We start from the raw sequence: 14,559 nt of genomic DNA, 5'->3' as shown, positions 1-14,559 counted from the left end.
GACACTACTACTTCATAGTGTACAACATTTTTTTTTCTCATCATCTACTTCTTATATGTCATCTGATGTGAAACTCATAGCGACGCATACATGAACAAAACGGCAAACACTGCGAGCGTTCGCAATACATTCATGTATTGAATTGAAATCTCTTAATTATAGAATGTATGTGATTCCTGTGAATAATTTACGGTTTGATTTGTGGAATTCAAAAACACTAAGAAAAAGTAGTTTTGTTACATTTTGCCGACTTTTCGTTTAATATTGTTAATTCATTGTCATTTGAACGCTGATTTACACAAGAAACGACAAGTAAGTTTTGTTGAATGTGACTGTGAATTTTTCGAAAATGATTTTAAACAGTGAAAAAGGTGTGCATATATAAAATGAAAGAAGAAGAAAAAAAATCGCCATAAGCATTGATTCTATTCGCGAATAAATAATGTCATTCGGTTTTGGTATAAGTTTTTGTTGCTGCAATTACTACATTTCGTCATGTCTTGAGCTGAAAAGAGAAGAAAAAAAGTAATAAGATAAAAACGACAACGTGAAATTTCAAAATCGCCCCAACAAGAGATCGCATGCATATCATTTTCAACCGAATGAAAATTTCATACCAATGAAGAAAAAAAATCGAAGTAACGTAGCGTAAGAAGAAGCACATAAAAAATCGGATTGTATAATTCCGTTGACATTGTTTAGTGTGATAAAACAGTGAGTCAAAGTGCGTTTTTTTTTGCTCTCTCCCTCTCTTTCTTTCTCATTTGGTCAAAACGGTCATGACATAAGGCCTGAGATTTGTGTGATTTTCATCAAATTCGTGCTAAAATCATTTTTAGGCTGAAATGCAATTTGAGTTTAAGCAAATATCATTTATCCATTAAGTTCTATGAGAACAAGTACGTATGGACTTAAGAGGAAGAAAAAACAAAAAAAAAGTGTGTTATATATCTGCTATATGTGCTGTACGTGCGCGAGTATACATTGCAAGTGTAGAAGATGTTGATTTTGTTAAAAGTGTGGAAAAACCATGGAACTTACATCCACACAGAGTACACGAAAGAGAGAACGCGACGCGTTCTGAGTGAGATAAAGAGTGTGTGGGAGAGAGAGTCTTACAAATTCTTCAGTACATACACATATATGAAAAAAAATATTTTTTTTCTTCGTTCACTCAATCCATCGCCGATCCTCGTCTGCATCCGCACACAAGTGCACAGAATATATGTATATATCTATGTGTGTTGTTGTCTACTCTACAGTCGAATAGAACAACTTTTTCTATTCCCAATTTTTGTTTTATTCAGCTAGTTTTCTTACATTGGATTACGCTTACACTCCATTTGCAGCGCGTATTCTTGTTTAGGAAGTGTTTCTTTAACTCTCTGTTCATGCCATAGCCTTTTCCAATTTATAATGCCGAACACCGAACGGCTTTGGATGTATCGCTTTTCGATATAAACGCGTTTGCAGCAAGATATTGTCGGTGTGTTCTTCTTTATTTCTTTCTTTCTCTTTACAAATGAAGTTGAACCATTCGGTTTATTTTACGTGAATTGCTCTCTTCTCTCTGTCTCTCTCTATTTTTTTGTTGATTTGTTCTCTCTTCAGCGACGGCATTTTTCATGAATGTCTCTCAGTCGCGTTGAAAATTGTATGTGCACAGAAAATTGGTGTCCATGCCATTGCTCTTTCCCTCTCTCTCTCTCTCTCTCTCTCGCTCTCTTGCTCTCAGTGAGTATTGTTTGTGTGCGTTTGGATATAGATATGAAGATTTCTTCGATTGAACTGTGTTTCGCTTAATTGGGCGTGAGAGAATTTGACTTTTGTCGCCTTCGATGACGACGTTTACTATTCAAAAATTAAAACATTTAACACATACACACCCCATAGATAAATTGATTTGTGTAAATCATGTGGAAAGTAATTCAAATAAATGCAACATCGAAAATCAAATGAAATGCAAACAACCAAATGGTATGATACATTCAAAAGTGTTTGAATTGAATATTTTGACATAGCAATAGCATGACAGAAATGATTAAAATGAAGCAAAATTAAAACGCAATATTTGTTCATTCAGTTGTTAGATTCTAATCAAATACATTGAATCTGTAATCTTTTGTACCGAGAACCCATGCGACCAAGTGAATAATGAAACATTTCATTTCAGTGGCAGGCACGTGCATTACATGAATCAAAGGAAAAAAAATATTGTGCGCGCTAGAGAGAAAATAAGTGAGGAGAAAAATTGAAGCTAAAAAAGAAATGAAAATAAAAACTTGTCGAGAGAAGAAAACCAAAAGTCGAAAAAAGGCAAGAATAAGCCTTGGTCGTCGGTAATGGCATACGTGCATGTTCGACAAAAATGTTCTCCATACTGGCCCACCGATTATCAACACTTGCCCATCGTTAAACACTTCGCCCGTGGCTCGTCCACATTTGGGCAAATACATACGCACATAAACATTCCCATACAGTCGTATTGAAATCGCTTCACAACGATATGAAGTATAACACACATACTCAGCAGATTCACATCTATATTTATAGTCACCGCGAAAATCTATTGTAGAATTTATATGTCATGTCAAACTTTAATCAGGTGCAGCCAAATAGATACAAAGAAAAAACAGAGATGTTCATAGTCGATCATTTATATTATTTAAAAAAAAAATAATTTCTATCAGACATAAATATTTCGTCAAATCTTCATACAATGTTTTTACATTTTCATTATTTTCTTTTTGCATCGAAATTAGGCACAGTTTTTTCTTCAATTTATTGCATTTTCAAGTCGTAGTTTTTGAATTCGGCGCGAAAAAAAATCGGTTAATGCTTTCTAGTTGGGTGACATTTGGCAGCAGTTTATTTTCGATCAAAGCATTACCAGCACATTTTTTTATGTCGAATTTGATAGCAACGACTTAAAATCATAAAATATTAAAAAAATAACTGCCTCCGAGGTTCTGAAGCATTTGAATTTTTTGTTTTGCCAGAATTTGAATAGGTTTCATTTCGTTTTCAATTGAAATTTTTGAATACCGAAATCAAATCTTGACTATCGGATATTTTCTCATTTTGGTCAACAACTTGTTTCCAGACAATGTATTGAGATATTTTCAACGAGATGAAACAGTTCGGGCATCCATCGTCAGCCGCTAAAACAGATGGGAAGCAATAGAAGTGATTGTTATGGTTATAAAAACCCTTCCATTGTGTCCATCACTATAAAAATCACTTATGTATATGATGATAGCTGCCTGAGGTTTTCATTTCATTTTTCAAATCCTTTTATTTATTTTAATATCACTCTTTTTATTCATATCGATAACTTTCTAGGCTCCAATTTTTCGTATTTTATCTCTGTTTCAATGTCACTCATTTTAATCATTGTCACACGTATTCCTTTCGGTTTATCTTTTTGCGCGCAAAAAAAATCAATTTCCGAGTGAATGCAAATAGAAAATTGAAGATGCAACTGTTTCGTTCGATATCCTCTTCACCAATGATTGTGTAAATATATTGTTTGACAAAAAAAAAACGTTCTCCATACTAGTCCAACAATTGTCAACACTTGGCCATCGTTAAACACTTCGCCCGTGGCTCGTCCACATTTGGGCAAATACATACACACGTTAAAGTTCCCATACAGCCGCATGAAAATCGCTTCACAGCGATAGTGGAGTATAACACATATACTCAGCAAATTCACATCTATATTTATAGCCATCGCCAAACTCCATTGTAGAATATATATCTGTCATGTCAAACTTTCATCAGGTGCAGCCAAATAGATATAGGAAAAGATTTTTCATCGTTTTTTGTGTGTTTAATTTACCACTCAACGTATTTTTCGTTTGTTTGTTTGAATGGATTAATTCATAAATCGAATTGGAAAATGTGTTTTAATATATATAAAAGAAAATCACATTGCTTTGATATTCACAATTCACATTGAATTGTTAAAATTTGATTTTTGAATTTTTGACGATTATTCGAATTTGACGTTGATAATGAAAAATGCCAAGGCGAATTCTATTTTAATTTCGTGTCTGTGTGAGTATTCTGAGCTCTTTGAGAAGTGTAAGTGTACACACACATACATGTGTAGTGTGTGGTGTGTGTATACTTGTGTATATGTGCCATCGATGTATGCGTTTGAGTGAGTACGTTCGTTTGAGGAGGGTGGCCGCCATTTTGGCTATTTACACTATTGTATCACCATATTCTTTTTTCGTGTTCTATTACACACGATTGATGACAATTATTAATAGTTCTCTGTTTTTTTTTGTAAATCAAAAATAAAAAAGCTCGAGTGTTTGAAATTTGGTGTTGGTGTTTTTCGATTATATCTTCGCATTAACATGAACAAAAATCGAACAGTTAGTTGATTTTTGTCGTCGCAAAGTTGAACATTTGAGATTTATATATATATGTATATATATATTCATCATGTTTCGGTAATCAATTCAAACGGCAAATTTAGCAACAATTCTATCAAATTGTTTGAGACTACGGTGGAATTCAATTACGAAAAACATTTTCAAACAAGAATCGAGAAGTGAGTGCGACAGAAAGAGAGAGAGAGAGAAAGAGAAAGAGAGACAAAACGAGAAAAATAAAGCCATTATTGTAAAACACATTCGGAAAAAACGGAAAATCAAACGAAATGAAAATCGAGAAGACAAAAAGCCAAAATGTATTGCATGTGAAGATGTGACTGTTTGCCAATGTTAGTGTGTATATGGGTGAACTAGCTATTTGAGCTCGTCTCTAATTTGAAGACATTCAATTGATTATTTTTTTTTTGTGTGTTCTGTTGTTTTATTCTATGTCATCTCTCTCTTGCAAAATGATATCGACAGTGATTGCTTGTTGCCAATGTTATATTAGCTTAATTGTTCAGTTGAAAAATGAAACATTTCATCGACAATTTTTGTGTCGTTCATTAATTAGTTGTCGTTGTCATCGTCGTCGTCGGTGGATCATATTCAAGTTTGATACGGCCATTCTTACGTCAATATTGAACCAGCCGAACGAACTCTTGTGTATGCGTTCTCTCACATTATAACTCGCATACAATCGCAAGAAAATTCTAAGCCAGTCAATGATTGTTCGCATATAGCGATGACACACCGAGAGAAAGAGAGAAAAGAGACGAGGGAAAAAACACCGAAATAAAATAAAAATAATACATGTATTTAAAGTGAATGAGACGAGCAAAAAAAAATGTATGAAGAAGCGAAATACATTTAGAGCCATCAGACCTCAGCACATTCAACGATTCTCACTTTTATTTCTCGACTATTTTTTTTTTTTTTTTTTGAATTTCATATTTATCTTAGACACAACAAGAAACTTCTCTCATTCTGTCATTTATCTATACTCGGTGCTCTGAATTCAACAAAGCAAAATCTACATACAAAACATTCGATTGTTTTTCTAGCAAACTCGTTTCGGCATTTTAACGATTGTGTGCGGTGGAAGTCAATGACAACTGTTTGTCGGGAAAGATGAAATTATGAGAGCGAACAAACGAGATAGAGAGATTAAATATATATAAAAACGAATTTTTTTAAAATGAGTCTAATGACACCATAAAATGATCAATAACCTTGTATATATACCGCAATATCCACAAGAGAACCGAATATTTGAAAGTGCATTGTAAATATAATTCACCGTGTTCATTTTTATCATTCGTTCATTCAATGGCACTTTCGTTAATGCAATTTTTAAATTAAATTGAGAGAGAGAGAGAAGAAATAAAACCCAATCTCAATTCTAATGAAATGGCTATTTCGCGTTCGCATACAAAATTGTCGTCTCCAAATATTTTGATGAAAATTAGATAGTCGGTTTAATATTAATTGCATCATTTATATGCTGATGCTGTATGTGTTTGATTTTGATTTTAATTAGAATTCGTTTTTTTTTTCTTCTTACAGAAAAAAGGATTTTCTAGCAAATGGGCGACAGTTAATAAATAAAATGAAATAGCATCCGCGCGCGCGTAATGTGTAAAAATTTCGGAAATCGTTTCACAATCGCAAGGTTTAAAGCATTTTTAGTGTTATTGTTATTTAACTATATTATTTTTTATTATTAATTATTGAATAAATCACACACATAACTATTCTTTTTTTGTACTAATTAAATATATTTATCAAACCACTTATCTATTGTGTGGCAACAAATTAAAAAAGAAAACAACAACAAAAACAATATAAAACACACCAACCATAGAAGAAATTCAAAAATTCACATTTTAACCGATTTAATACATCGTCTCTCCTGGGAATAAATCCAAAATAGAATAGTAACACAAACACACACACATACAAACAAAAAACTCAGTTTTATATTAAAAACTAAATTTAAAAAAAAGCAAAAGCAACTATAGTAACAACAACAAACCAGAAAGCAAATGCATGCACTAAATCCTTTTAAAATCGAATTGAGATAAAAAACAACAACAACAACAACAACAATAAAGGAATTAAAATACGTTAGAGGCTCGATTGCTCGTTTAGCTTATCGATAATACAATTTACACAAATTACGAACATAAATACTATATTGTTTCTCAGATTCAAAGAATAAAAAATAACACTGTAAAAATAACATAATACGATTAAGAAGTGCTGGACACAAACACACATACACAAACAAGCAACAAATTATAATTAAATTGAGCTGTTGAATGGTTATCAAGTATCTCAGTGCATAAATATGGCATCGGGAACATTTGTTGATCGCATCGACCCATTTGCTAAACGATCACTCAAAAAGAAAAGTAAAAAGTCGCAAGGCTCATCCAGGTACAGAAACTCGCAGGATGTAGAACTGCAACCGCTGCCGCAGCTAAAAGGTATGTACATTATGCAAAAACATTAAGCCTTCCTTAACTTTTGATTGAAATGAAATTGAAAATAGAATTAAAACGATAGCGCGCGCGAGAGCGAAGAGACAGACAGAGAGAGAAAAAAAAGTTTCAATCAAAGTTCATCTAGTCATTTTAAATGGCATATTTTTCATTGTGCTAAATAGGCCAATTTGGTGTAGCAAGAATGAGAAGAAGGAAAAAAAAGTTTGTTTTATTCGATGTGCGCTAATCCGGTTTTCTTTATTTAGCCGACAGTTCCAGTTTGGATCAAGAGGAGCTTTTTATAAAGAAGTTACGTCAATGCAGCGTTTCGTTTGATTTTATGGATCCAGTGTCAGATCTAAAGGGAAAAGAGATCAAACGTGCTGCACTTAATGATCTATCCACCTACATTACCCATGGTCGAGGTGTACTAACAGAAGCTGTTTATCCGGAAATCATTCGAATGGTACGAATATTGTTTAGCTTTATTATTCAAATTGAAATGCATTTGCTGCTGATGCTATTTCGTCGCCATTTCTATCTTATTGTTTTGTAACTAATTTCCCCTTTTTTTAAATCAAAAGATATCGCTAAATCTGTTTCGGACATTACCGCCGAGTGAAAATCCGGACTTTGACCCAGAGGAAGATGATCCTACTTTAGAAGCATCCTGGCCACATTTGCAATTAGTTTATGAAGTGTTTTTACGATTTCTAGAGTCACAAGATTTTCAAGCAACTATAGGAAAGAAAGTGATCGACCAAAAATTCGTGCTACAAGTAATTAGCTTATGAACATTCTTTCAAATTGAATTTATGCATTGATGGAAATGTATTCCAATTGCTCATTTGTCTCTTTTTGCTTGCCTTTTCTCTTCTCTCTGTTTATTTCGCATAATTTTTGTGCAACAGCTGTTGGAATTATTCGATTCAGAAGATCCACGAGAAAGAGATTTCCTAAAAACTGTGTTGCATCGTATTTATGGAAAATTCTTGGGGCTTCGGGCTTTCATACGTAAACAAATCAATAACATATTTTTGCGCTTTATTTATGAAACCGAACACTTCAACGGAGTCGGTGAGCTGTTGGAAATTCTGGGCAGGTAATTAGCGTCGCTCACATTATCTATTTTGTGTGATTTTGTTTCTTTATTTGTTTATACATTGTTTGTTATGTAATCGATTCCGTGCACATTGTGAATGTCATGTTACTTTTTTTTTTAACTCAATCTATTTCGTTATTCTTTTTGTTTATTTTTTGTCTGTTGGCTCATCGTTGACCTCAATTTTGCAGCATTATAAACGGTTTCGCATTACCTCTAAAAGCGGAGCATAAGCAGTTTCTGGTCAAAGTTCTGTTGCCACTTCACAAAGTGAAATGTTTATCATTATATCATGCTCAGCTAGCTTACTGTGTGGTACAATTTCTGGAGAAGGATGCCGTTCTGACTGAGCCAGTCGTGCGTGGTCTCTTGAAATTTTGGCCGAAGACATGTTCACAAAAGGAAGTAATGTTTTTAGGTGAAATAGAAGAAATTTTGGATGTCATCGATCCACCGCAATTTGTGAAAATTCAAGAGCCACTATTTCGTCAAATCGCCAAATGTGTCTCCAGTCCACATTTTCAGGTAGGCTTTCTTACCGATGATGACATATTTGTTCGGTACTGATCTCAACAATGCCGTTTTTACCCACGTAGGTTGCAGAGAGAGCGCTGTACTTCTGGAATAATGAATATGCCATGTCTCTTATTGAGGAAAATAATACTGTTATAATGCCAATTATGTTTCCTGGTCTGTATCGTATCAGCAAAGAACATTGGAATCAAACAATCGTTGCGCTCGTTTACAATGTCCTAAAAACATTTATGGAAATGAATTCGAAGCTGTTTGATGAGCTGACCGCGAGTTACAAAGCTGAACGACAAAAGTAAGTGATAAACTGAAGAAAATTCCATTATTTTATGATCAAAACTTTAATTAATTTTAAAAATCTATATAAGAAAAAAAAATGTCAAGCACAACATAAGCAAATATTTCATTTCTTTCCCTCCTACCATTTTTTTTTGTTAATTCAACGAAACAGAGAGAAGAAGCGAGAACGCGAACGCGAAGAATTATGGAAAAAATTGCATGAGCTGGAGATTAGTCGTACAAATAGAATGCTGATGAATTCATCCAATAGCGATACAATTCAATCTCCGACGAACACCTCAACATCTGCATCAAGTAATCCATTTTCGAGCACAACCACTTCAACCATAACAAAGACTAATACTACAAGCGCCGCTAGTGCTGCCGCCGCCTCAGCAGCCGGCTCAATAAATCCATCGGCTGATAGTACAGGAGACACATATAATTTAATTAAAAAAGAAAGTGTATTAAAAGAGGATTAACACATTAAATTTACGCAAATAACATGCAAAAAGAATGAAAGAAAAAACTGAGCAAAAGATAATGAGAGAAAGAAAAATAAGAAAAAATGAATTAAACAAAAAAAATAACTTAAAAAAAATAATTAATTACACATACACACAAAAAACACACTAAAGCAGAAAAAAATATTTAAAAAATTATATATATTGTGAATTGTATATGTTGTGGTTTATTATTACCAGTGTTTGGTTGTAGTTCAGGTCATTGACCGACGAGAACCATTACGAGATAAGCTTTGAATCGAACGAAACTGGACCATTGGACATATCGCGTGCACAATCTTATCAGAATGCTGCGAATGTGTGCATTTTTCAGTTTTCAGAAAAATGTCAATTCGAAAATTGTCAGAGATGTGCCACGGTAACCAAGACAAATGGGGTCAGTTAGTTGTTTTATGCTTTTATCGTGCAAGAAAAAAAAATCATATTCAATGATCTAACCGACCATTAACACTGATTATTACTATTATTATTATTTATTTCTTCATTTATTTTTTTATGTTTCTTTCCATTGAAAAAAAAAAACGAAGAAGAAGAAGAAAAAGAAAATGCAAAACCAATTTTCTCAACCAAAATGTTCTCCTTTTAGGCCTCCATAAGCCTCCATATCTATCAATACATACGAACATACGCTTTCTTTTCGTTATAATAGCAAAAAGCAAGCAAGAAATAATAATCATTTTATTTGTCCTAGAGATCCCAATTCCAATTGTATGTAAAAAAACACAAAAAATAATACGAAATAAAAGTCCAAAAAATTATGTTTTGATTTGAGACAAAAAAAAAAATGAAAATGAAATATAGAAGATGCGAATTCCGTACTCTGATTTCTTTGATAAATCAATTATTTTTTTTAAAAAAATACTACAATGAAGTAGACAGACCCAGAAAGAGGATTAAATTTAAAAAGGATAAAAAAATTTAAAGTAAATAAATAAACAAATAAATAAAAAAAAGAAAACAATATTTAAAAAAAAACTATGATTATTGTAATGATTGAATGTATCCTATGCAACAAATGCGAAAGAAGATAAAAGTTGACAGTTAAAAGATGAAACATTGATTTGAATGCATTTTTTGAGCTACACTGAATCAAAGAGCTAGAAACTGAAAGAAGATGAGAAAAACAAGAAATGATGATGGAAACATCAAGTATTAATTAATAAGTTGGAACTACATAAACATATATTATATTATATAATATAAAAAAAAAAAACAAATATATGAAGAAAAAAATATGGCGAAGATAACTATAAATTATCAGCAGCGGTTGGCCAGAGTCGGCGAATCTATGTGGTTTTGTCGTTACTGACCTGCGTCGCTGATAAAATTACACATACAGACAAGTCAAAGAACAAATTAAAGCATACAATACAAAAAAACACACAGAATGGAAGTAGGTTTGTAAGGTGTTCAAAAGTAAAAAAACAATCTGTACAGTCGAATAAACAAATAGGAAAAAAATATTTTCGTTTCAATTTGAATTTGGCTTGCAAATTTAACATACAAAAACACGATGTTCCGTTTTCATTTTCCGATTCAAATCAACTTTAATTTTCCCCGTATGAAGAGCCAGTGCGTGTAGCATTTTTAATCCCACCCCTCGATGAAAAATTTCAATAGTTTCCGCTTGCATTTCATTTACATCGTCGTTTTCTTATCTTCATTTGTTCGTATTTACCATTTCTTTTTTGTTTACTTTCCGTTTTCAATATCTGAACGAAAAAAGAAAAAGAAAATGAAAAACTAGATGAATTTCTTTAAAAATCGTCGATTCGTGTGTGTGTTGCATTTTCACAAACAAACCGGTCTTCTCGTTTTATTTCATATAACATCCCTTTGTTCACATGTCTTTTGGTACGTGCAAATTTAAACAACACAAAAATAGGCGATATCTTATACAGCAATACAATTCTTTCTTAAACGCAAAAACCATTAGAAAAATACAAAATACCATGAATCGAAAACAATACATTCACTAGAAACTTTGATAAAGAAAATGAAAAACAAGAAATGGACAAAGAATCGATCAAAGTGCGGACAAATAAAATGCACGCAATTAAATGCGGTGGTGCCAATGAGAGAGAGAGAGAGAGAGAGAATGGCATTGATCGATAACCAATGCATTTCACAAATATATAGGCTCACCCGGAGCCAACGGGTAGTTCCGAAAATCTTCCGTAGCCGCCTCAACTTCGAACATTGACCATTTTTGCAGTATATATATTTTTTTAATGTATCACTTAGTCATGTTTCAGTTGATATTCTCATTCACCATCACGGAAAACATAATTAGAAATTCGATTTAATTCTGTTTTCGTTCTCGAATTCTGGTAAGAAATCATGAATCATCACCCGTTTTCTTATTAAAATATTACCATCAAAACGATGATTATATATCCGAATAGGCGTAAACGGATTGTTTGATTTTATTTTCATATGACATTTCTCATCGAAAAATACACGATTCAGAACAGGTTAAATAGATAACGATAAAAATATATACTGATAAAATTCGGAATAAATTAAAAAAATGAATTTAAAAAAATATACCCTTTTCCACGCCATTCTAATAGATACATGCAGTGATTGGAGGTAAGTAACAAAAATATAACAAAATGTCGTGCGTTTAGGAAAAAAACAAACAAACAAACAAATAAATTGAGAAAATAAATATAATGATAATACATAAATATAATGAGAGATATATTAGTTTCATAGTCAGTGAGCGAAGTGAAATTGTATTTTTTCGAATCACACACACTATCCAAAAAAAAGCAAAAAGCCAAGGAAAAAAATGAGGAAATAAAAAAAAAACAAAATAATAGTATATGTTGTAGTTAAACAAAAAAATAAGTAAAAATGTACGTCGAAAATAGACAACACAAAAAATCATTCACAAACAAACAAAAACACACACACTAATGCGAACAGAAATTTTACACTCATTCATCATCTTCACGCAATGTTTGACCATCATTTATTTTACGATATAACTATGATTTGCCGATTTAGACACAAATTTCATTTCTTATTTTCCCATAATTACTTCTTCTGGGAGCAAAACTAATGCTTTTCAGCACATAAATGAGATTATAAAATTCAAATTAGCTAAGATCACTATCGATTCAATTTTCTTCGCTTTTATTCTGTTCGATTATTCTTATTCTTCCTCACTAGTGATTTAACTAGTTATCGATGTGCATTCGGATGATAATTCTTTAAATTGGCTCGAACATTTCGAATGGCTATAAAATATATTTTTCGACTTTAATCATTTGATTCGTTTTTAAATTGTTTTGCTATTTTTGCATGTTTGTTTTAAAATAAAACAAAAATCTTGTCCGCGCAATTCCAATTTGTTTGTAAAATTTAAAATAAAAGAGAAAAAAAACGAAAAAATAGCCATTTATAATACATTGTAATTTTTCCGTATAAAAAATTGCCATCAAATTATATTACGCGAAACAAAAAGAACTAATCTACTTAGTACTAAATGAGGCGCATCTAACAAGAATAAAATTTAAATGAAAAAAAAAAAAAAAAAAAAAAACAGAAAAACCACAAAGTCTCACACTAAAAACAAAAATTATAAGAGTTATAGACAAATAACGCAAATCGTATTTAAAAAACACACACAACACACACAAAACTGCTGACTCAGAAAATTATTAAGGAAATTTAATTTAAAAAAAAACAAAATCACGCATCCGGTCTGGATTGAATCAAAGAAAATAAAAAAGCCACACAATATTATCAGTGAAAAAAGAGAAGAAAATGATTCTAACCATTTGTGATTGAGCTGTGGTTAAGTTCGATTCATTAAAATTAAGTATTATAAAAGTTGTATTAATTGCATAGTTGGATTGCCTGCAATCAAATAAAAATCGAATAGAAAACAAATGAAAAAATTTAAAAACAAAAACCTTAACAAATTGTTCATATTATTCACGGATGCAAATTGAGAAAAGCGTTCGGTGCTGAATCAATTCGATCATATGTAATTTTTTTTGTATTGATGATAAAGATGATTATCTCCCTCAAATCTTCATTTGCTCGACAATTTCCAAGTTAAATTCAATATAATTGTGATTCTTAATCAAGCGTATTTTTTTTGTTTACAAATATTTCTTTGTTCTCGCATGCCATTTCTTTCTTCTTGATTCCTTCTTTCTCAACTGCTTTCTGAACATTACATCCTCAGTTGTTTGCTTTAAATCAATTCACACATCTTAAAAAGAAAACAGCAATAACTTGAAAAATCACCAGAAAAAAGCCATTTCTTTTGTTGCTTTTCATCCTAAATGACGTGAAAGTATTTTAATTTTCATTTTTTTAAATACTTTTTAAACCGAAATGATAACATTGCAATATACTATTTTAAGTGTAAGAGCCAAAATTATTATAATTATAAAAGAAAATATTAACATGGACTATATCTTGAAATCACAGTGAACAGAACATGAATAATATATTCATCAGTATGCATTGTTTATCCTTTTTTGAAATGCAATCGATTCGATTCAAGAACATCATCAGAGCATTCGTTCCATTGTGCTTTTCGGTTTTTATCTCAAACAAATGAAATTATGAATAAAAATGAAACATATTTGGACGAAATGTGAAGATATGATGCCAATCAGTGGTGTGAATCGAATTAAAAAAGGATATATATGAAATTAAAAAGGAAGTAAATGAACACAAGAACTTTATTCAAGAACAATGCAATTCATTTGCGTGATGAATACAACACATATAAAACACACACTCACACAACACAAAACACACATAAATCTAAAGAAAAAAGAAAAAGAAAAACTAAAAAAAATGTATGCAATTAGCGATTGAGCATCGATTGTATCGCCTTATGTCCAGTGCGTTCGACGAGGCTTGGTCGCTGATTCAATATGTAGCTAAGTTGATATGCAACATATTTTCAGTTACTAGTCGTCATTTCATAAAAGTTAAATGATAGTGGATAGAGATGAAAAATCCAGTGACAATGGAAACAACAACAAAAATTTTATCATTTTAAGTTCTTTTCCACAATTATTAAAGAAGAAATAATAATAATAATAAAAAGAAAAACAAAGTGAACCGAAAGAGAAAATTGTATAAAAATAATAATTTTTGTTAAATAAAGTTGAAAAAGCTTTCCCTTTGTGACTATGTGCGATATTTTGAATTTTCCAAAACTTTCTTTCAGAACAACATTCAGTGTGATTCCTTTCTTAAGGGTAATGAATTAATTCTGA

The 14,559-nt window shown here is 31.7% G+C and overlaps 1 protein-coding gene across 5 annotated transcripts; it reads left to right on the top strand.

Annotated features, from left to right (window-relative positions):
• Positions 1 to 31: 31 nt before the first annotated feature.
• Positions 32 to 10,520, top strand: LOC116347163 (serine/threonine-protein phosphatase 2A 56 kDa regulatory subunit epsilon isoform). Of its 5 annotated transcripts, none has more exons than XM_031777651.1 (8): positions 32 to 312; positions 5,952 to 6,874; positions 7,138 to 7,337; positions 7,456 to 7,650; positions 7,783 to 7,973; positions 8,165 to 8,498; positions 8,570 to 8,799; positions 8,956 to 10,520. In XM_031777651.1, exons 2-8 carry the CDS (start codon positions 6,736 to 6,738, stop codon positions 9,263 to 9,265), a joined length of 1,599 nt encoding a protein of 532 aa, XP_031633511.1. In that variant the 5' UTR covers positions 32 to 312; positions 5,952 to 6,735; the 3' UTR covers positions 9,266 to 10,520. The 5 variants fall into 5 exon arrangements, with proteins under 5 accessions (XP_031633511.1, XP_031633514.1, XP_031633513.1 ...); XM_031777654.1 differs by lacking the exon at positions 32 to 312 and adding an exon at positions 696 to 714; XM_031777653.1 differs by lacking the exon at positions 32 to 312 and adding an exon at positions 4,241 to 4,463.
• The last annotated feature ends 4,039 nt before the right edge of the window (positions 10,521 to 14,559 follow it).

This window comes from Contarinia nasturtii, unplaced genomic scaffold (genome assembly GCF_009176525.2).
Source record: "Contarinia nasturtii isolate CC-2019 unplaced genomic scaffold, AAFC_CNas_1.1 Cnas_scaffold_1699, whole genome shotgun sequence".
Lineage (NCBI taxonomy): Eukaryota > Metazoa > Arthropoda > Insecta > Diptera > Cecidomyiidae > Contarinia > Contarinia nasturtii.
This window is presented reverse-complemented; position numbering and strand designations above follow the sequence as displayed.

What these genes read in the sequence shown, in the direction of transcription:
- LOC116347163 (XM_031777651.1), top strand. Translation starts at nt 6,736, where the DNA reads ATGGCATCGGGAACATTTGTTGATCGCATCGACCCATTTGCTAAACGA. An exon ending in ACCAAAAATTCGTGCTACAA is followed by an intron (nt 7,651 to 7,782) that starts GTAATTAGCTTA and finishes TTTGTGCAACAG; the next exon opens with CTGTTGGAATTATTCGATTC. An exon ending in TACAAAGCTGAACGACAAAA is followed by an intron (nt 8,800 to 8,955) that starts GTAAGTGATAAA and finishes TCAACGAAACAG; the next exon opens with AGAGAAGAAGCGAGAACGCG.